Source organism: Mytilus galloprovincialis, chromosome 14 (genome assembly GCF_965363235.1).
Source record: "Mytilus galloprovincialis chromosome 14, xbMytGall1.hap1.1, whole genome shotgun sequence".
Taxonomy (NCBI): domain Eukaryota; kingdom Metazoa; phylum Mollusca; class Bivalvia; order Mytilida; family Mytilidae; genus Mytilus; species Mytilus galloprovincialis.
In genome coordinates this window covers 42,986,381-43,007,491 of record NC_134851.1, presented here as the reverse complement: position 1 = coordinate 43,007,491, position 21,111 = coordinate 42,986,381, and the positions used below count along the sequence as shown (strand labels likewise).

The window sequence follows — 21,111 nt, the reverse complement described above, 5'->3', positions numbered from 1 at the left end:
AGATAATGATTTCAAAGCAAATTTAAAGCATTTGAACTAGTCGTGTAGTTTTAGTTTCATGTACTTCATTTGAAATTCATCTGAAGTCGACTAATGTCCTCATAATCTTACTCATTCACAGCCAGTTCTCGTATATGAGACATTGATGTATGTCCATACTTAAATTAGGACATTAAATCATTGATACATGACCATCATTTGAAAATATTTTCATTAGTTTATTATTCATTCATAGCATGTAATCATACAAAACATTTATGTGTGTCCACACTTAAATAAGAACACTGTATATCATGGTCTATGAAATCATAGCAAATTTAAGATATTTTGACTAGACATTTTATTTGCCTTTCATCTACTTGATTTGACATTCATCTGAAAAAAATTTCATCATATTCTTACTCATTCATAGCCAGTTCTCATATGAGACATTGATGTGTGTCAATACTTAACTTCGGACACTTTTATAAGTTAAGAATTTATTGTACCGTACTTCAAAAAACTTGTCATCATATTTTTCATTCATAGACTGTTTGCATGCAGATATTTATGTGTGTCCACAAAATTAAAACACTTTTGTTTATTTATATTTTAGCTTTTAGATCACACAGAGCTCAGAAAGTAGCCAAGGAGTTATATAAGACAAAGGCCATGGATCAAAGCCGAGCAGCGGTCCTGATTCAGACATATTTTCGCCAGTGGAAATGTAAATCAGTTTATCAACAGCTACAGCAATATAAATCCCAAAAAGAACTACAACTTATTTATTTTACTCAACAGGTATGAATGAGTAAGAATATGATGAAATTTTTTTCAGACACATGAGGGTCTGGATGGAAGGTCTTCATTCTCTATTCTGTAATTTGTATGCCATTTCCTCTGGGGGTGGATCCAGCCATTTTCAAAAGGAGGCAGCCAACCCAGGATAAGTGGGGGTGGGTGGGGGGAGGGGGGGGGGGTCCAACCATATGTCTCCATTCAAATCATTGATAGTAAAAAAAAAGTGGGATTCCAATCCACAGACCCCAACCCCACCCCCAATTGGATCTGCCTCTGATTCTTTATTTTTTGCCAATTTCCTAGCCTCTATTCTTTAATTATAGGCCTAATTTTTATAACATTTCACTTACACTTTTAATGTTCATGTTTTCACAATTGACTATAATTTAATCAACTAGTTATTGTTGAGATTTTTTTTTAGGTTGCTATTTTCACATTTTTAATATGTACTCTTTACAAAAATAATGGTGGCTCAGTCATAATGCGTAGGTGTTTAAAAAAGCCACTTTATTAAGTGCAAATTGGTATATTTTGCAATCATTTTCCTCAATCCTGTTTTCACAATATGAAAATTGCCTCATTATAATGCTAAACATGTGTTTATTATTGCCTACCATGAATTGAAATGAAAGATTTTATTTGCCTTACCGTAATATGTTTTCAAAATTAATATCAATTTAAATCTTCTACAAGTAATGAAAACCTTTTTTTCAAATCAGTCTTTGTGGTCAATCACAGGCCCACCAGCCCCAGATTGTAAAAATCATCTCTACAGGCCAATAGAATCTACCAATAATTTTCGTAAAGTTTGTCTTTGGGACCTGTAGGTTCAAAAAATCTACTTTAAAGACTGCAAATTTTGCCTTAAATTTTTTTTATTAGATAGGGACATTTTATAAATTGGTTGGAAATTAAATAACAGGAATTAAGGATGACAACTTTATGTATTATGACAAAATATTTTCAGGTTGAGAACTACAGTCAAGAACTTTCAAAAACTTTAGACCATACCAACTTTCCTATAGCAGTATCACATAGGAAATCTGCAGTCATTCAAAGAGAGATAACTCCTCCACCAAGGCCTATAACTCCTACACCACCAGATATTTCGGATGAGAGGTTGGAGCATATGAGGAAACTGCAGAAAATTAAAAACTTCATAAGTGGTGACCAGGCAGACTATTATAAAAGGGTAATTACATTTTCTTTCTTTTTTGTGCTATTTTCAAGTTTCTTGAGTGGTGTGTCGCGAGAAAAATATTTCTCTGCACTAGTGAAATATCTGTTCTCAGCATATGGTTGAAATTTCCTTATGGCGTTAAATTTTCTTGGTTTCTTCTGAATTTCCTGTTATGACATCCTGAAAAAGACAACCATGTCTGATAACGTCACATATAAAGAACACAACTTTCTGCAAATCTTTGTAAAGGAAGGATAGAAATCATTAGAGAAACAGATTCCACCACTTTAACTGGTGTATTTTGATATTTCTCCACTCTCAAAAGTAAAATTTGAATATTCAAAAAGATCAGCAAGTATCAGGCTTTAAATATTAAAATTTAGTTGTCTTGAGTGGAGAAATACCAATTTTACTGAATCAGATTATGCACACAATATAATGCTCTTCACTGATGCCCTATTTAAAGCAAAATATTTGAAAATCCAAAAAGTTTTTCGAAAATTGAAAAGCATCAGTAATGGGTACCGTACCCATGTACATGTAAGATTATGTAACCTCAAGTTTTTATGATATTCTATAGAAACACCAAATAAAAAAATAATGGTGCTTTGAAACACCCAAGATAAATGGATTATAAATGGCACAGATTTTTTTTCTACAATGAAATGTTGTATAAATTTCCTACAACTGTCAAAATCAAGGGAATATTTTGTATCATTATTAAACAACCAAATGTGATGTACTATGATTTTGTGGTATTACACCTATACATTAATTTGAAAATTTATGTGCTTATCAACAACAACAAGGAAAATTTCTTAAAATAGCAATAAATAATATTACTGGTATATGTCTATTTCATTATCACCCCTGTGGCAATCTGAAACACTAATCAGTGGCGGATCCAGCCATTTTAAAAAGGGGGGGTTCCAACTATATGCTCCCATTCAAATGCATTGATCGTCCAAAAAAAGTGGGGGTCCAACTCCCGGAACCCCCCCCCGGATCTGCCAATGCTAATTAGATTCATTGAAGAGCATCTGTTCACATATTTATGGTTTTACACTTTTTTCAGGTGATGATAATATTTCATTAAAACAGTGCCTGATGATGTATGGAAGATCTTATAAATGTTATAAGTTTTGTTTATTCAAAGTTGATGACTCATTCCTTAATTTCAAAAAATGCTGCTTCCCTAAGTTGCAGACTGGTAAACCGTAGAATTATAAGATAATGTACAATTAAATGATCAAAATTCTGATTACCGCTAAATTGCAATAGAATTACACCTTCCTTCATTAACTAGTTCATCTTTATGAGGTCTTGTCATTGGATAAAAATTTGAGCTTGGATATAAGGACAAGATAATGAATTTTTTATTAATATCAGGTCATGTGACAATCAAAGGTCATCTCAATGGTTATGGTAGAAAAACTCGACACTACCTTTAGCCACTGGTTAATCACTCTGCTCATACTTTTATTTCTCATGATAACTCAAAATTGCCTAAAATTTCAATAGTTTTTATGCATAGTGAATTTATTTTATTTTTAAAAAATTCTCACAAAATTGGTTCACTTTTGGTTCACTTTTTAAAACACTACCATAACCATTGAGATGTCACCTTCGATTGTCACATGACCTGATATTAATAAAAAATTCATTATCTTGTATTATGCTTAGATGCAAGAATTCAATCTTCAAGTCTAAAAAATATTTTTAATCTGAAAAACACTTTCTAACATAATACTGTCCTTGACCAATAAATATTTCTCTCAATGTTATAGGTGGCTGGAACCAGACCAGGAACTTCACAGATAATACAGGCTGACGTTCATGTTCCTCCTGTCCATTTGAATAAAAGGAGGTATTTATGTATTCTTTATTTTTACCTACAATTAAAACCTGTATAAGAAATTGCATGGTGGCTTGAAGAGATAAGATGCTTATCCTGAAATTTGGTAAGGTCAAGCATTAGGAGAGTTAATAATATATTTAGCTGTAGGAGGGCATGGTAGTGTATGATACAATCAGTCAATAAAATTTCACCTTTCAAATTTTTTAGGGACTGCATCATTACAATAGGGTTGTTAAGATGGAGCATGTGGACCGACTAACATGAAATAAAATCCAGATTTCTTTATAAATGAGACTTAAAAAGAATTATTTTTGACAAATAAGCATAACACATTGAAAATAATTAATCAGCTGTAGCAGTCTGGATGCAGAAATCCTCAATTTTTGTATTCTTTAGATTTATAAGGTATTTTTCTCTAATCTAATGAATTTTGCCCATTATTGTCGAGCCTGCAACTTTTGTTGCAGAAAGCTCGACATAGGGATAGTGATCCGGCGGCGGCGGCGGTGTTAGCTCACTTCTTAAAAGCTATATATTTTAGAAGGTGGAAGACCTGGATGCTTCATATTTTGTATATAGATGCCTCATATTACGAAGTTTCCGTCAGTCACATGTCCATTGTCCTTGACCTCATTTTCATGGTTCAGTGACCACTTGAAAAAAAAGTTCAGATTTTTTGTAATGTTAAATTCTGTCTTACTGTAAGTAATAGGATAACTATATTTAGTATGTGCGTACCTTGCAAGGTCCTCATGCCCGTCAGACAGTTTTCACTTGACCTCGACCTCATTTCATGGATCAGTGAACAAGGTTAAGTTTTGGTGGTCAAGTCCATATCTCAGATACTATAAGCAATAGGTCTAGTATATTCGATGTATGGAAGGACTGTAAGGTGTACATGTCCAAATGGCAGGTGTCATCTGACCTTGACCTCATTTTCATGGTTCAGTGGTTATAGTTAAGTTTTTGTGTTTTGGTCTGTTTTTCTCATACTTTATGCAATAGGTTTACTATATTTGTTGCATGGAATGATTGTAAGGTGTACATGTCTAGCGGGCAGATGTCATCTGAGCTTGACCTCATTTTCATGGTTCAGTGGTTATAGTTAAGTTTTTGTGTTTTGGTCTGTTTTTCTCATACTTTATGCAATAGGTTTACTATATTTGTTGTATGGAATGATTGTAAGGTGTACATGTCTAGCGGGCAGATGTCATCTGACCTTGACCTCATTTTCATGGTTCAGTGGTTATAGTTAAGTTTTTGTGTTTTGGTCTGTTTTTCTCATACTTTATGCAATAGGTTTACTATATTTGTTGTATGGAATGATTGTAAGGTGTACATGTCTAGCGGGTAGATGTCATCTGACCTTGACCTTATTTTCATGGTTCAGTGGTCAAAGTATTTGAGTTTTGGTCTTTTTATCTAATACTATATGTCATAGGTCAACTATATTTGGTGTATGGAAAAGTTTTATGATGTATATGTCAGTCATGCAGGTTTTATTTGACCTTGACCTGGTTTTCACGGTTCATTGCTCAGTGTTAAGTTTTTGTGTTTTGGTCTATTTTCTTAAACTATAAGCAATAGGTCAACTATATTTGTTGTATGGAAGCATTGTTAGCTGTACATGTCTGCGTGGCAAATGGTTCAACTGACCTTGACCTCATTTTCATGGTTCATGTTAAGTTTATGTGACAGTCGTAATAAAGCTTTATATTTAGTAGTATCAACATAATATCAATGATTAGTAAAGAAGGCGAGACATTTCAGTGTGTGCACTCTTGTTCTCTATTCTCTTAATTTTAGAAACACTTATTCTTTATTCTTGATTTAGTCGTTTTTTCTGCACCTTTTTTTATTTGTGCTCTATTGGCATAGATGCTAAGAAGAAAAGTATGCAGACAGAATTATGTATTTTAAGCAGATTGACTTTTTTTAAAGAGGGTCTGGATGGGGTGTAAAGAAAGGATGATAATGGGCAAAAATTAAGATTGAATGGGTAACAAAAAAAGGAGAATAGAGAAAAATACAGGGGCGGATGCAGGAATTTTCGAAAGGGGGGGTGCTAACCCAGGGCACCCAGGGCAAAGGGGGGGGTGCAAAACATATGTCCCGATACAAATGCATTGATCGGCAAAAATAAAGGGGGGGTGTGCACCCCCGGAACCCCCCCCCTGGATCCGCCACTGAAATAGGCAGATCAAGTGATAAGTAGAAAATAACAGGGTGCTAAAATAGAAGGAATAGAGAATGAAGAGGTGCTAGAATATAAAGAATAGAGAATAACGGGGTGCTAAACTATCAGGAATAAAGAATACAGAATAATGGGGGTTCTAAACTATCAGGAATAAAGAATACAGAATAATGGGGGTTCTAAACTATCAGGAATAAAGAATAGAGAATAATGGGGGTTCTAAACTATCAGGAATAAAGAATACAGAATAATGGGGGTTCTAAACTATCAGGAATAAAGAATACAGAATAATGGGGGTGCTAAACTATCAGGAATAAAGAATACAGAATAATTGGGTGCTAAAATATAAGGAAAAGAGAATAATTGACAAAATTTATAAAAAATGGAGAAAAATGGTTTAAAGAAATGAAATACTGCCCCTCTAGACCCTCACTAAGGCTTATGAAGGCAGTTAATAATGTATAATAATTATTGAATTTTATAAATACTTTGTGAATTAATATACATTAATGTTCTAAATGTGCCATTCCCTTCTTATTTAATGCCAATAACATCAATGATGCATTGATTACTTTAGTTCAAATTGTTAATATTCAGAGAGAATACGATTTAGGAATTATTGCAATGTTTTTATTATTGCAAAAAATGCAACAGGTTTATAAATGCATTAATTTACTCACATTAATTAAACAGAATTTTTATCAAAATTGCAAAAATTAAAATCGTATTTTAGTCTAAAATGACAAAATCACAATAATAGATGCACACAATAATTTCTGAATTTACAGTTACATGATTTAGGATCTATATAGAGCTTTAAGTACTGTAAGTTAATAAGACATTATTTCATCATATTATTAGCTATACCATTTGGAATGTTCTTTGAATGGAAAAATAGGCTTTTAATATAAAGAGTAGATTTTTATACGACCGCAAAAATTGACAATTTTTTGGTCGTATATTGGTATCATGTTGTCGTCGTCGTCGTCCGAAGACATTTGGTTTTCGCACTTTAACTTTAGTAAAAGTAAATAGAAACCTATGAAATTTTAACATAAGGTCTATGACAACAAAAGGAAGGTTGGGATTGATTTTGGGAGTTTTAGTCCCAACAGTTCAGGAATTAGGGGCAAAAAAAAGCTCCCAAATAAGCATTTTTCTTGGTTTTTGCAAAACAACTTCAGTATAAGTTAATAGAAATCTATGAAATTTTTACACAAGGTTTATGACCACAAAAGCAAGGTTTGGGTTGATTTTGGGAGTTTTGGTCCCAACGAATTAGGGGCCAAAAGGGTTCAAGATTAAAATTTGTTTGATTTCATCAAAAAATGAATTATTGGGGTTCTTTGATATGCCAAGTCTAACCGTGTATTCAAATTCTTCATTTTTGGTCCTGTTTTCGATTTGGTCTACATTAAGGTCCAAAGGGTCCAAAATTAAACTAACTTAGCTTGATTTTAACAAAAATTGAATTCTTGGGGTTCTTTGATATGCTGAATCTAAACATGTACTTAAATTTTTGATTATGGGCCCAGTGTTCAAGTTGTTCCAAATCGGGGTCCAAAATTATTATATTAAGTATTGTGCAATAGCAAGAAATTTTCAATTGCACAGTATTGCGCAACAGCAAGAAATCTTCAATTGCACAGTATTGTGCAATAGCAAGAAATTTTTAATTGCACAATATTGTGCAATAGCAAGAAATCTTCAATTGCACAATATTGCGCAATAGCAAGAAATATCTAATTGCACAATATTGCGCAATAGCAAGAAATATTCAATTGCAAAGTATTGTCCCGTTTTCAAATTGGTCTACATTAAGGTCCAAAGGGTCAAAAATTAAACTTTGTTTAATTTCAACAAAAATTGAATATATGGGGTTCTTCAATATGCTGAATCTACCATGTATTTAGATTTTTAATATTTGGGCCCAGTTATCAAATTGGTCCACATTGAGGTCTAAAGGGTCTAAAATTGAACATTATTTGATTTCATCAAAAATTGAATTCTTGAGGTTCTATGATATGCTGAATCTAACCATGTATTTAGATTTTGAATATTGGACCATAATAGATAAATGTCCAATTTAAAATTTTTAAGTTTTTAAGTTTAAGTTCTTAGACCACATTCATTCTGTGTCAGAAACCTATGTTGTGTCAATTATTTAATCACAATCAAAATTCAGAGCTGTATCAAGCTTAAATGTTGTGTCCAATAATTACTTTCCCCAACTGTTCAGGGTTCAACTTCTGCAGTCGTATAAAGCTGTGCCCTGGGGAGCATCTGGTTCCATTTGTTCCCAAATTTAACTTTAATTTTTAAAGAGCAAGGGACTCTTTTAACAAATTGTTTTTATTCTTTAAGTCATGAGCCATAATATAACCACAGATGGATTGTAAAATTAAGATCCACAGATATTTTGTGAAAATATTTGTTAAGAAAAAGAAAAAACAGTTCATTCCTAATATATGAGATTGATTGGTTGGTTGCTGGTTTTAATGCCATTTTTAGCACAAAATTTGCTTCAGTTTTTGAAAATTGTCAGTCCCATTGGCAATTTTGATTAGTTGAACACAGAAGCATGATAAAGAGAAAAAATATTAGGATCAAAGACCGATTAAAAGAATTTTCCTTCTGATTCTTAAAATAGATTTGCAATTAATCCTCTATAATTATCTTATGGTCCTTTAACTAAATACAAAATTCATAAGACGGTAAAATCATGTGGAACTTGTGGGCAGTAACTTGCTGATCATAAAATTGGACAATATATATAACTAATTACCTGGAGACCAACATAAAGGACGATTCCTGATTATATATCTGTTCTAATATAACCTTGACCCAAGATGATTACATATATGTTTAAAAACAGGCATAATCAATTTTTATAATTATGGAAGCTTTTATGATATGGATGATATGCAGATAAACAATGTAATTTTAGATTTTTGTAATTAATAAAAACTTCTGATAGGATATTCATATTTCTGCACTTTTAACCTGTTCAGTCTGTCATAAAGATTTTTTTTCTGTTACTAGTAAGTTAAATTATATCTTTATTTGTGATTTCTTAATTTAAAAATTTCAGTATGCAAGCTTATTGCCAGCATGTTAGATTTATTATTTAATTATTGACAGTTAGTGCTAAAAGAGGGTTTGGATAGGGTTAAATGATTAAAGAATAATGCCCTTAAAAAATGAAGATTAGAGAATAACAGGCCAAAAAAATGAAGATTAGAGAAAAAAGGGATTAATTTTTTGAAGATAAGAGAAAAAAAGGGGTTAATTTTTTAATGATTAGAGAAAAAAGGGGTGAAAATTAAATGTTTACAGAATAATAGACCCCCCATCCAGACCCTCCTAAAAGGGGGTATTGATTTTAGGCACTGCACCAGTAGTGTTGAAATCTCATTGTGGCCCAGAGGATGACCGGGGCATAGATTTATGGTCACTACAGGTCTTCTTCCAACTTTCATTAAACCCTTGCCAAAGTGGGGCATCCATTCCACTGTCTAGGATGTACCAGTATGCAGCAATGTCCAGTCAGAATTGGGCTGTTAAATATTAGATGCCTGGTCTAGAAAGAGTGTCATGTTTTCTGCACATTAAGAACCCTTGTAACAACTCTTTGAGGAGCTGTAAGTGAGTGGCCTGTTCCCTGTTTCAATTCTCAATTTAATAAGGAAGAGTCAAATCAAGGCAATAAATAAAAACCTATGGAATTGCATGAACTTTAAAAGGAACAATCCTGAGTGTGTCAAGAGGGTAAGAGTCTCCTGCTTATAATGTATACATAACTAATTTTCAGTCAAAATGTCACAACTGGGAATAGGAGAAAATTGGTAAAATTTTAGATCATACGACTATACTGTTTCAAGACCACAAAAACATGTCCATTGTGAGTTGAGACTTTGACTCATCATTGTAAAAATTAGAACCTACCACAATACTGGTATCATAAAAAGTCAAATAACAAAAATACAAAACTCTGAGGAAAATTCAATATTGGGAGTCAGTAATCAAATGGCAAAATCAAAACCTCAAACACATTAAAAGAATGGAATAAAACTGTCATATTCCTGTCTTGGTACAGACATTTTCTTATGTAGAACCTGGTTTTATATATAGCTAGCTAAACCTCTCACTTGAATGACAGTCACAAAAAATTCCATTATATTGACAATGATATAAGACTTATCAGGGGTGGATCCAGACATTTTTTAAAGGGGGGTTACCAAACTAGGATAAAGGAGGGATTCCAACTATATGTCCCCATTCAAATGCATCGACTGTCAAAAAAAGGGGGTTCTAACCCCTAGAGACCCTCCTCCTTTCCCTCTGGATCTGCCACTACTTATCATAAGATCTAAGACCACAAAAAAACATGTCCCCAGTGAGTTGAGACACTTAGACCCCGTTTACACTGACAAAAAAGATTGATCTTTACTCAGATTGATCTTTGGTCCAGTGTAAACGGGTAAGATCGATCTTCAGTCGGACTTAAAAAGTCTACTTCTAGAGGTGGTTTTAAAAAGATCGATCTTATTTGAATCGATCTTTTTTTTGGTGTAAACGTGATCGATCTTTTTTTCAGGTGAATGTTATATTTAGATATGAAAATAAAGGTCAGACAGGTTCTTTTTATGTTGTAGTGTACTACGCACTGGATTAAATAAAATCGATCTCGATCAATCTTGCTTGTGCAATGTAAATTCGAACTGGTCTTTTTAAGATCTATTCAAATAAAGATCGATTCAATTTCATTGCCAGTGTAAACAGGGTCTTACTCATCATAATGGTTAACAACTCTTAATGTTCACTGCAATCTTATGTATGATGAAATATCACTTTTATGTTATCTCAATAACTTGAGTACTTATTATTTATAATTAAGAAAGCTTATGGTATGTTGTCTATGATGATGCAAGATGTAATTCATATTTATGTAATTAATAAAGCTTATGGTACGATATTCATTTTTCTGCACTATTAACTTAAGGTCAAACTCATAATGATTTTTTTCTGTTGCCTTTGAGTTATTATTATATTTCATTTGAGCCTGTTATATTTTAGAATTTCAGCAGGAAGCTTATTGTAAGCTTGTTATGAGGGTCTGGCTTGGATCCTTTATTCCTGAATTCTTTAATTTTCCTTTATTCCTGAATTCTTTAATTTTCCTTTATTCCTGATTTTTTGCTCATTATTCTCTATTCTCAATTTTTTTTTGCTTATTTTTCTCTGTATTTTTTGTTCATTTGGTCTATGAACGAGAAAAATTGGGGCATTCCTGCTTCATTATGTGCAATTGTACCGTTTAGAATAAGGAAAATACTGTTGAAAGGTCATTTACAGGGGGGGGGAGAGAGAGTTTAAAGCTAGATCACAGCACTGTCGATGTCATTCCATTGTTTAAAATTGATATAATATATGTTTTTCTTTTGTGAAAAATACTGGTCACAAAAAAGTACACTTTAATTATAACACTAGCATCATTAGCTGAGGTAACTTAATCAATTTTCTTTTAAAAATATGTAACACAATATTTCTGATATTGGATTTCCATTTAGACTGCATTAATGATGTATGGTCATCTTCCATTGGTCAGCACATCAGGTGATATTCTACCATTACGCACACGCAGGTGATTTTTTTTTCAAAGCTATTAACTCCGTGTGCTATTACATATTAGCGCCTTCTTGATTACAATTATTATCTATTGGTTGAACTCGAAGTCATCATATATAAGGTTTGTCCTCCATGTGCAAGACCTTTATTCAGGTGAAAGAGTGTGTGTCGGAACTGTGTCCTATAGTTTGTTAAATACAAGGACATTTTTACATTTGAGGTCATTATAGAAGTTTGTTTCATTGAATCAGCTTCTTTATTTTGAAGGTAGGAAACTTTAAGTATATAATTCATATGTTTATTTCAGAGACTCTAAATGGATTTTATGAACCTAGATTTTTTCAGGTTTTTTGACATTCATAACCAAATAAATTTGGGGAAACAAATTTGATTTTGTTGTAAATTAATAAAAAATTGAGGCATGACATTTTGAGGATTTTTTCCCGACTTTTTGGCATTCATAATCAAATAAGTTTGTAAATAAGGTGAATAATCTAATTTAATACTATTCAAATACCTGGTAAGAATGAAGTCTTAATGCACATGCCATTTACATGGCGCCATTTCACAACCACAGTGTGAGTGAGTATTGACAGGCTAGTTGAAGCCTATTATCTATGATTTGCTGAAGTTAAGCTATAGTTTATAATGGCCCATGAAACTTTTACACATTTTTTGTCTATTTTTTTTCAGAGAAATGAAGGGTGTAATAGAACCAGAAACTGCTAAGTACTACAATTCATTTGCAGAGACTTCTGGGTAAGATTTTACAGCCAGTTCACATACTGTTAATTCATTTTTTTTGTGGGTACCAATTTTCGTGGATCATGGAAACCTTGCATTTTCATGAATATGTGATTTTGTGTTTCTGCCTAAGTCTAGATACAACTTTACAGAAATTTGTGTTTTGTTGAATATTTAGATTCGTGTTTCACCTGTACCCCTCGAAACCCACGAAAATTGGTATCCAAGGCAATGAATAATAATGATTCCACTGTATTACATGTATATTCAAATTAAATACAACCAGGCAGTATAAAGTTTCAAAAAAAAAATTTATATTTAAAAAATAATATGTTTCGCATAAAGTAAGAAAAAATAAGTTTCAATTACTTTCAATGATGATAATCAGCATAATTTTTTGGTTTAAATGAATTCAAGTAGTACAATATCAACTACAGTAGTGTTTTACAATTATTAAAAAAATATGATTAAAAATGGATGAATTTTCCGTAAGAATCGGGGAAAGATTTGTTGCATGTTTTTATAGCTTAAACCATGGGTAATGTCCCTTCCTTCCTTCCTTCCTTTGCTTATGATGCTTTTGTGGATGAACATTTACTGAATTACTTACATAAGTTAAGCTCTGGCAAATATGTTTTTTTTCTCCAAAAGTGGGTGTGGTTACAGAATATTTCAGATGTTGTGAAGATTCCAGTCATGCAGCTTAAGTAAAGTTGAATGCTAAATGAGCAATTTGGAATATATCCTTAAGTTTTAATAAACAAGAAAAAAATGGGAAAAAAAATAAAAAGGAAACTCAAACTTACTGTTAAGCTTTACTAAAAAGTTTGAAAGGGAAGGAGTGGGGTATATCATTTAATATGATATCCCTTTTAGACGTTGAAAATAGTTTTAAAAAAATTATACTGGGTTTGTCAATTGTTTTTGTTAGGGTTCAGAAAATCTCATCACATCCAAATTGTTTGTATTAAAAAATGCATCTTATATGTTAATCTAGAACTATAAAACTCAATTGCAGATGCAGATGCATTTTTAATTGATAAAGCCAGGTTACTAAGTTATTGCTATGTATAGGAAAATTAGTTTTTGCTATTTTAGAAAAAAATGATAATTTTATTTTTATAGTGAAAGCACTACTGATACAAATTTTAACATAGAACCAGATTTGAATTCCAATAAAGAGGAATTACTGAACGAAAATGATGTTAATGACTTAACTAAAAGACTTGAAGACGAATGTGCTCAAAGTATTGTTCATTTATGGAGCAAACGACAACAAGTACCTGTCGATGATGCCAGCATACCAGAGTCATTAAGTGATTCGCGACATCGTCAACAGCCACAAATATATTTCCCCCCTCCTCCTCCTCTACCTCCTCCCGATATGCCGTCCACAAGTAAAGTACCACCTACGCCACCACCTCCACCACCGGCACCAGTATCAACAAAGGCCAAAGCACCACTTCCTCCAGCTATAAAAAAGACTAAAGCACCTCCAATACCACCTTTAATGTTGAATGGAAACAGTTCGCCAACATCGCCATTATTACCGTCAGATGAGAATTCTAATGTTTTACAGAGCAAGCTGAAACCAGTTGTACAAAATGGATTTAAAAATGGTTCAGCGCCAAAAGTTCAGTTCCAAGAGTAAGTCTTGACTCTGAAGTGTATGAATATGAATATAGTTGATCATTACCGCTAATGATGATACTCTGTAAACTAACTTAGTTTTAGGGTTACTTTTTTTATGTAAAGTCTTTTTTCTTGTCAACTTCAATTTGAGACATTTTTTTTTATTTTCTCCCTTTTTTATGTAATCAGTTTAGAGAAACAATTAAGTTTGATAAATATTGGCTATGATTTAATTAAATTCATTTTTTTTTTGGTGAAACTCTTAAATGAATTGTTTTACAAAAAATGTTGGTTTACATTAAAAGAGAGAGGGTGGTCAGATTAGATAAACTGTGTGGCCTTGCTGTATGGACATTTATTGATTAAGATAGAAGAAAAATGGAGGGATCTAAAACAGAAAAAAATATCGAGTTCAAGATAAAAAAAACTAAAATAGTCTCCTTAAAATTTGTTCATGTTTTAATGATAAATAATTTTCTACGACCATAAGAACAAGATAAGGTTTCTAATTTTTGAGTCTTCCCTATTCATCTTGGTTATGCTAGAACAGATTCATATATTCACCAGTTTCTTGCAAGTGCAACACGGAAAAAAGTGCAAACAAAATAATTAGAATACACACATTTTCCAATATTGTTAGTACATTTGAAGATCTATAACAGGTAAAATTGATTTTATTACATTTATTTACACATTATTTATCTATTATTATTTTTGCATGCTAGCTTTTTTTTAAATTTCTTATGGTAGTTGTTGGCTTTGGTTAAATACCCAAATGATAATGAGATATATTCACACTTAAATATAGATGGAAAGAAATTGTATGGCTGACTCAAACAAATTTTTATCATATTGAATATACAGTCTCACATTTTTGTCAATAATTTTACGGCAGACGAAAAAAAGAAATAAAAAGCTTGTCAGAAATTTAATTTTACCAAGCTGATGACATCATTTGGTTTGTTTTCATTGGCTGATGATATCCTTTGGTTTGTTTTCATTGGTCGAATTTTAGTGTGAATATGTGTTTTAGAAAATAATTCCTTCAAACAGAAATTTGTGGTATGCATGAACATTTTAATTTTTAACATAAAAGGAGTTTCAGAGCTTTGATATGTTTGTGACATTATTGAAAGATGAAATTATAAGTGACCTTAGTTCACAAATTCACTGCTGTCTAAGGTTTAATGATCAGTCTTTAATGATTAAGGTCAAGTTTTCATGCTAAGATGTTTTCGTAGGTACTCGGAGCGAGTAAAAGGTCAACTATATTTATTTATCAAAAAAATTTCTCAACTAACCAGTGTATCCCAAACTCTGTTTGACCAACAAAATGTCAGACAAAAAAGTATTCGCTCAAACAGATCTTAAAAGATTTTTTAGTTAAATATATAGAAGAAAAGTTCAAATTTCTGTTTCAGTCAAACCTAAAAACAGTTTGGCACAGACTGCTGACTATGAACTCATATTTATAGTTCAATAATTGTTGTATTGGCATTTTTTTTTTAATGTTATTCCAGTTCCACTCAATATTTTGGTTGCAATAATTATTATTACTTTTATTATTATTTTCAGGAAACAGATTGCTCAGAATGGACATGCAAATATTGTTGATGAAATAAACAACAATGAAGAATTTGTAAAGAAAAGATTACGGAAAACTAATGTGGACTGGACAACAGGAACATTACGGAAAAAAGCAACACATGAAACGCAACAATTTGACTTTAGATCGATGTTAAAAAAGACAGGAAGATTAGAGAAGGAGCTAGAAACAAAATAATCTGTTCTTACATCATGAATAAAAATACCATTGAAATTTCTTTATTTGATTAAGGAAGTTCGCTACTCAGTTTCAAATAAATTGTCATAAAACTATAGAATTTATTTCAGACAGTTTTTTTTTTATCAATAGAAGCTTGTTCCCACTTACACAGATAACAAGTTTGAGAAAACAACTGCACTCGATAATCGCATAATGAGCTCTCAATGGTATTTATAAACCTATTGTAAATTACTTTATATTTTTCATATCAAAGTGTTGAAATAAAGTTTTGATAATTTGAATGAGAACTTTTATTGACTGTGATATTTAAAATAAGGGACTGTTGTATTTTGTTCATTTTATAAATGCCTGAATATTGACAATGACAACTATACATGACAGAAACAGCATTTGAACAATTTAATTGTTAAAGATGAGCATAATTATTAATTAAGTGTCTTTCCAACAAATGATACAATATTGTAAAGTTCTAATTTCTTTGTAAATATAATTTTCAGAGTTGTACATAAATTATTTATAACTGTGCTGAATGATCAGAAAATTGTTATGGGTTATCTCCCATTTCCTTGCTACACATGATGCCAAGGTTTGGTTTTCAGTAGCTATAGGGGTGACACAGGGTTGCTTATTTCACAAATCTGGGTTTTTTTTCATATTTTTTTTCTTCCATCTACTTTTTTTCTATTCATTTTTCCCACATTGCCATTTTTTTTACCGCTATATCTCTTATCCCCACTTTTCATTACCCCTTATATCCCACATTCCAAAAAGGTGTCATCCCCCTTATATTTTCTTCCTTAAATGTACTGTTTATTGTTTAAGTTGTCATGGCTTTTCATGTGTTTTTTTAGTATAATAGTATATTATGGGCTAGATTATACATGGTGCTTTTCAAATTTTGCAAATGTTTTACCTCTTTTTGTGCGCATTTTTATTGTATTTTTGCAAAAATAATACACCAATAAAGCGATCTTCTTCATACCTTATGTATGATACATCAGTAGAGATCAAAATATGAATCTGAAGTCTGAATATTTACCACTGCATGAACATCAAGCATTCAGCCAGTCTTTTTTGCTGCTCTATGTATTTTTATCCTTAAAATTGGTAAAAGTCTTGGCCCCTCAATCAATTAAAATAAATGAATTGTAAAAATAAATAAGTTTGTTAATTCTGTGTTTTTGTGGTGTTCAACATGTCAACTGTGTGAATCATACTTCTTTTGTATTATACATTCATATTTACTGTACATTTATAATTTTTTTATTATATTTTGAGAATTATTTGTACATATTTTGTGGGAATTTCAGAGAATAGTGCCCATTGAATGTATTAATTAGTTAATATACATTGTTTCAATTAGAAATCCATATGCAATGTTTGAAATGCAAGCTTTTGTGGAATCTTTATAGATGCAGATTGAATGTTTTGTATTAAGGGGTTTATTATAATTTCACACGGCAATGTTTTGTTATAATCTTTTAAAATATACATACATAATCGTATGTATTTTATGCATTTACAGCTTTTAGAGAATTAGAAATTTCAGCTACTTTTATATACATCTGAGGAGAAGAGATCCATATTTTTTCTTTCTTACAAATCCTAGTTTATTTTTTTTATATATAAATGAAATAATGTTAATTTTATGATAGATAAACAGGATTCATAGTTTTCTTTTCTTCATTGTTGACTATGACAGTCTAGAGTTGTCTCCCATTGTTAATCATGACAGTCTAGAGTTGTCTCCCATTGTTAATCATGCCAGTCTACAGTTGTCTCCCATAGTTGACCATGACAGCATAGATTTACCTCCCCATGGGTATTATACTATATCCAATGCATATTATGAACAAAACATGTCACATTGATGGTATACATCAACATATTATCACATATATTATTATTTAGTACTTGAATACATTTTTTTCATGATTTTAATATGTTTATGCATTGTTACATATTTTAATTAGTTTTTTTTCTTTGAATATGAAATGATGCGTATTTGCTTATCTTATGAATTTAAAAACTTTGTTCCTACTAAAATTTTCATTGATGAATATTGTCTCTGGAACTATGAATACCTTGTATTCAGCAAAATGAAAAACAAATCCTAATTTATTGTTTTTTAAATGTTCTTTGAAAGAACTTATCCTCTGGACAAGTAAATGTTTTCATGGAAATCCCTAATTTGATTGCCATATATCTTTTATCTGCCACTGTTATTGGTGCCTAAAATGGTATTCATGCAACCTGTCTGATTGATAGATATAACAATTCTTTAATTCTACGCATTATATCGAACCAAATGCCAAATCAGTAGTCTCATTAAGAAAGTAAGTTGACCCAGTTGTAATAAGGATGTTCAGTTAACCTTTAATGGTTTTCTTTTACAAATTGTGACTTGGATGGAGAGTTGTCTCATTGACCCTTGTACCACATCTTAAATATATACATCTGTCTCTGATTAGATGAACCATACATTTAGAACATAAATTCTACAAATTTACATTTTTTTTAAAACTTGTTAAAACTTTTAAAATGTGACCAAGACATAGCATTCCATGAACACTTTGTTCAAATTTGTTGTGACAAATAAAACAAATCTTGTTCCCTTATTATCAGTAAACTGTCTTACTTTAAGCCACAAAACTTTACTCAAAACTGAACTGTAAATTATAATGCCCTAACATTATCATTGATTATACCAATAACTGCATATCTACTAGGATTTATATACAATTGCTAAAATTCTATGAAATTTCCAGGGTTTTTTGCATTTCACTAATATAATCTAAACCCTTTAGTAGTTGGCTTGATCAATTTTCCAGATTTTATCACTTCTTTTTATATACACAAAACATAGTGCATTGAACACAACTTTCTAAACGTCCTACTTATGAACATTTTAACAAATTTTTAAATGAAATATATACTCATGCAGATACTGAAATTACAAAATGATTTGTATACATATATTGCTGTAATTATACTTGTAAAAGAATATTACCAGGCTGCAGTTATCCTGGTATCTATGATGAGTTTATTTACATGTAGTGTGCATGCATGGTGCATGAATCTGTTATCTGTTCTTTAAAATCATACTTTGGAGTTATCTTCCTTTTACATAACTGTAGTTTAATCAATTACAATTATATCTCTATTTCCTAGTATTGCCTTCCAATGCCAAATACAATTTCATTTTTAATTTCCATGGTAAAGCAAAATGATGGTGATATTTACCCTTTAGTGCTCATAAGCACTTTGATTGTAATACATTTGTAAATGTACATGTATTCATTGCAGTTTCTCATTGTTTTATTTAAAATCAACAAACTTTCCATTTGAACTTTTTTTTTCACCTTTTCAACCTGAAACAAAACTGGTTGCAGTTTAACAACGGATCACTGTACATGCTTATACATACTTTGAGTATATTTCTAATACAGTAAACCAGGTCTTAACTATTATATAAAACATGAATTTTTAGAAAACATACTTGTTTTTGGATACACAAATGGTGAAAACTAGTACAAATATTAAATGAATCAGAATTTGCTAAAATATGAACAGTGTATTTGACTGAAGTTATTTTGTTATTTTTTATGGTATGTATATTTATTTTTTATTGTTCTATCCAGAATCTATATATTTATTGTTGAGTTATGACATATTAATTATTGACCAATGTGATATGAAAGATATATCTATAAGAAATAAAGAACTGATTAAATTTATATTATTCTTGTAAATATGGATTGATTGATGGAAGTGTTTAACGACCTTGACTGGGTATACATCCCTCGCACCGTCAGTAATATATATGGATAGAATCTGTTTGGTTCTTTTTTAGCTCACCTGGCGCGAAGGGCCAAGTGAGCTTTTCCCATCACTTTGCGTCCGTCGTCCGTCGTCGTTAACTTTTACAAAAATCTTCTCCTCTGAAACTGCAGGGCCAAATTAAACCAAACTTGGCCACAATCATCATTGGGGTATCTAGTTTAAAAAATTTGTGGCGTGACCCTGCCAACCAACCAAGATGGCCGCCATGGCTAAAAATAGAACATAGGGGTAAAATGCAGTTTTTGGCTTATAACTCAAAAACCAAAGCATTTAGAGCAAATCTGACTTAGTAAAATTGTTTATCAGGTCAAGATCTATCTGCCCTGAAATTTTCAGATGAATCAGACAACCCGTTGTTGGGTTGCTGCCCCTGAAATTGTAATTTTAAGGAAATTTTGCTGTTTTTTGTTATTATCTGGAATATTATTATAGATAGAGATAAACTGTAAACAGCAATAATGTTCAGCAAAGTAAGATCTACAAATAAGTCAACAAGACCAAAATGGTCAGTTGACCACTTAAGGAGTTATTGCCCTTTATAGTCAATTTTTAACCATTTTTCGTAAATCTTAGTAATCTTTTAGAAAAATCTTCTCCTCTGAAACTACTGGGCCAAATTTAACCAAACTTAGCCATAATCATCATTTGGGTATCTAGTTAAAAAAATATGTCCGGTAACTCGGCCAACAAACCAAGATGGCCGCCATGGCTAAAAATAGAACATGGGGGTAAAATGCAGTTGTTGGCTTATAACTCAAAAACCAAAGCATTAAGAGCAAATCTGACAGGAAGTAAAATTGTTGATCAGGTCACGATTTATCTGCCCTGTTGATCAGGTCACGATTTATCTGCCCTGGAATTTTCAGATGAATCGAATAATCGGTTGTTAGGTTGCTGCCCCTGAATTGGTAATTTTGAGGAAATTTGCTGTTTTTTTGTTATTATCTTAAATATTATTATAGATAGAGATAAACTGTAAACAGCAATAATGTACAGCAAAGTAAGAACTAAAAATAAGTCAGTATGACCAAAATAGTCAATTGACCCCCTAAGGAGTTATTGCCCTTCATAGTCAATTTTTAACTATTTTCTTAAAATTTGAAGATTTTCAATAACATTTTCCACAGAAAGTACTGTTATAGATTTGTAAGCAGCAAGAATGTTTAGTAAAGTAAGATCTACAAACACATCACCATCACCAAAACACAATTTTGTCATGAATCCATCTATGTCCATTATTTAATATTCACATAGACCAAGGTGAGCGACACAGGCTCTTTAGAGCCTCTAGTTTTTATTCACTTGGTTTTACATTGCAGAACCAAAGAGCTGATTCATGGAAAAATACGACTTAGTTTACTGTTTACAAAACTTTGAATACAAGGAAAACCAACTCAATTTTAAACTTTCATTATTTAAAAAATGCTTTTAAAACATCATAAAATTCAATTGTTTGGAGAACATGT

General features: G+C 31.5%; 1 protein-coding gene across 5 annotated transcripts in view; it reads left to right on the top strand.

The window, feature by feature from the left end:
• Nucleotides 1-19,539, top strand: part of LOC143058506 (myosin-IIIb-like) — a 90,925-nt gene extending 71,386 nt beyond the window's left edge. For all 5 annotated transcript variants that reach the window (XM_076232018.1, XM_076232019.1, XM_076232017.1 and 2 more), the window contains 6 exons: nucleotides 596-780; nucleotides 1,748-1,972; nucleotides 3,748-3,827; nucleotides 12,334-12,399; nucleotides 13,510-14,031; nucleotides 15,592-19,539. In XM_076232018.1, coding sequence (XP_076088133.1) covers nucleotides 596-780; nucleotides 1,748-1,972; nucleotides 3,748-3,827; nucleotides 12,334-12,399; nucleotides 13,510-14,031; nucleotides 15,592-15,799 — 1,286 coding nt within the window. In that variant the 3' untranslated portion in view covers nucleotides 15,800-19,539. The remainder of the gene's footprint in view (nucleotides 1-595; nucleotides 781-1,747; nucleotides 1,973-3,747; nucleotides 3,828-12,333; nucleotides 12,400-13,509; nucleotides 14,032-15,591) is intronic.
• Nucleotides 19,540-21,111: the final 1,572 nt, after the last annotated feature.